Here is a 1,558-nt window from a genome sequence, read left to right as displayed (position 1 = left end):
GGTTCTCCAGACGCGTCTCAATGTGAGCCGTGATGACATGCGTGGTGCGGAGCCGCAGCGCACGTCTAGTGTCCAGAACTCGCTTGAGGTACGGCGAGAGTGGTCGGTGCGACGCACGTTCGTCGTAGATGGCCTCAGCGAGGAGCTGGGAGTGTTCACGCGACGAGGTAGCTCGTGACGTGGTTCCCAGCTCAAATTGGAGCACTGGAGCTGGAGGAACTGGAGCGTAACCTGTCTCTGCAGTAGCCATGGCGTGGTTGGAGCTCCCTGGTGCTGCTGGCCCTGGTGGCATGAGCGGTGAGGGGTCCATGACGTCGTGACTGTCTGGAATAGGCACTAGAGCAGCAGATGGTAAAGGTGGCGGTGGCGTCGCTGGCATCACTGGGCGTCACTGGTGGCAGCCGTAGTGCTGGGGGCAGCCGCGGTGCTAGAGACGCTGCGCGGCGCTGGGCGGCGCGGGGCGGTACCGGGCGGTACGGGTGGTACCGCGCGTCGTTGGGCGGTACCGGGCGGTACGGGCAGTACCGCACGTCGCTGGGCGGTACCGCGCGTCGCTGGGCGGTGCCGGGCGGTACGGGCGGTACTGCGTGGTATGGGCGGCGTCGCGCGTCGCAGGGCGATGCCGGGCGGTACCAGGCGGTACTGGGCGGCGCGGGATGGTGCCCAGCGCGCGTGGGGCGGCCCTGGGCGGCGTGCAGCAGCGCACAGCAGCCTGTGATGCTGCTTGGCGCTGCTAGGCCGAGCCGAGCAGCCACTCGTTGGGCAGCGAATGCTTGCCCAGGCGGTGGTTGTGGCGGCGAGTGCTTATCCAGCGCGCGTGGGGGCGCGTGGGGCGGCCCTGGGCGGCGATTGGCGGCGTGCAGCAGTGCGTAGCAGCCCGTGGTGCTGCTTGGCGCTGCTGGGCCGGCCAAGCCGCGGCGCGTTGGGCGGCGGGTGCTCGCCCGAGCGCTGGGTGTGGCAGCCGCGGGCAGCTGGTCGTGCTGTGGCGGCCGCGGCAGCTGCTGGCGTTGGCTGGGTCGGCGGCTGCTGCTGCTGGCAGGGCCGAGCTGCTGTGGCGGCTGCTGTGGCGATTTGGGGTTAGCCCCAGGCGAGGAGGAACAGAACGAAGGAGCCCTTCCTCCAGAGAGGAGGGGAGGGCAGGGCAGACCTTAAGCCATAGTCTGGCAGGCTCAAAAGGTTTAGGGTTTAGGGTTTAGGGTTTAGGGTTTAGGGTTTAGGGTTTAGGGTTTAGGGTTTAGGGTTTAGGGTTTAGGGTTTAGGCGCGTTTAGGCGTTTAGGGTCAAAGGCACCCCGTGGTGCTGCAATCCGGCGAGATCGCGGCGCCACTTTGTGCAATCCACATTCTCCGTGTGCCGTTGTCGAGACGGCGTGATCGAGAGCAAGTAGAGGAGGCAAGAGAATGAATTTTCATTCATTCGCGAGCGAGGGAGAAGACAAGAGACAACCCGAGACCGGTTTCGTCCTTTTTGGGACTCATCAGCCGGGTGTAGTCGTCTAACGTCTACCCTAACCCTAGCTCGGCGCCGACTCTACTTATATTCTGGCTCTGTCACGTGGC

The 1,558-nt window shown here is 65.3% G+C and overlaps 1 protein-coding gene across 1 annotated transcript; it reads left to right on the top strand.

Annotated features, from left to right (window-relative positions):
• Positions 1–348: 348 nt before the first annotated feature.
• LOC112343776 (spidroin-1-like) lies at positions 349–1,081 on the top strand. The gene is made up of 2 exons (XM_024667805.1): positions 349–639; positions 752–1,081. The coding sequence occupies exons 1-2, from the start codon at positions 349–351 to the stop codon at positions 1,079–1,081; spliced, it is 621 nt and encodes a 206-aa protein (XP_024523573.1).
• The last annotated feature ends 477 nt before the right edge of the window (positions 1,082–1,558 follow it).

Source organism: Selaginella moellendorffii, unplaced genomic scaffold (genome assembly GCF_000143415.4).
Source record: "Selaginella moellendorffii unplaced genomic scaffold, v1.0 SELMOscaffold_202, whole genome shotgun sequence".
Classification (NCBI taxonomy): domain Eukaryota; kingdom Viridiplantae; phylum Streptophyta; class Lycopodiopsida; order Selaginellales; family Selaginellaceae; genus Selaginella; species Selaginella moellendorffii.
The sequence above is the reverse complement of the archived record's forward strand: the minus strand, read 5'-3'. Positions and strand labels throughout refer to the sequence as shown.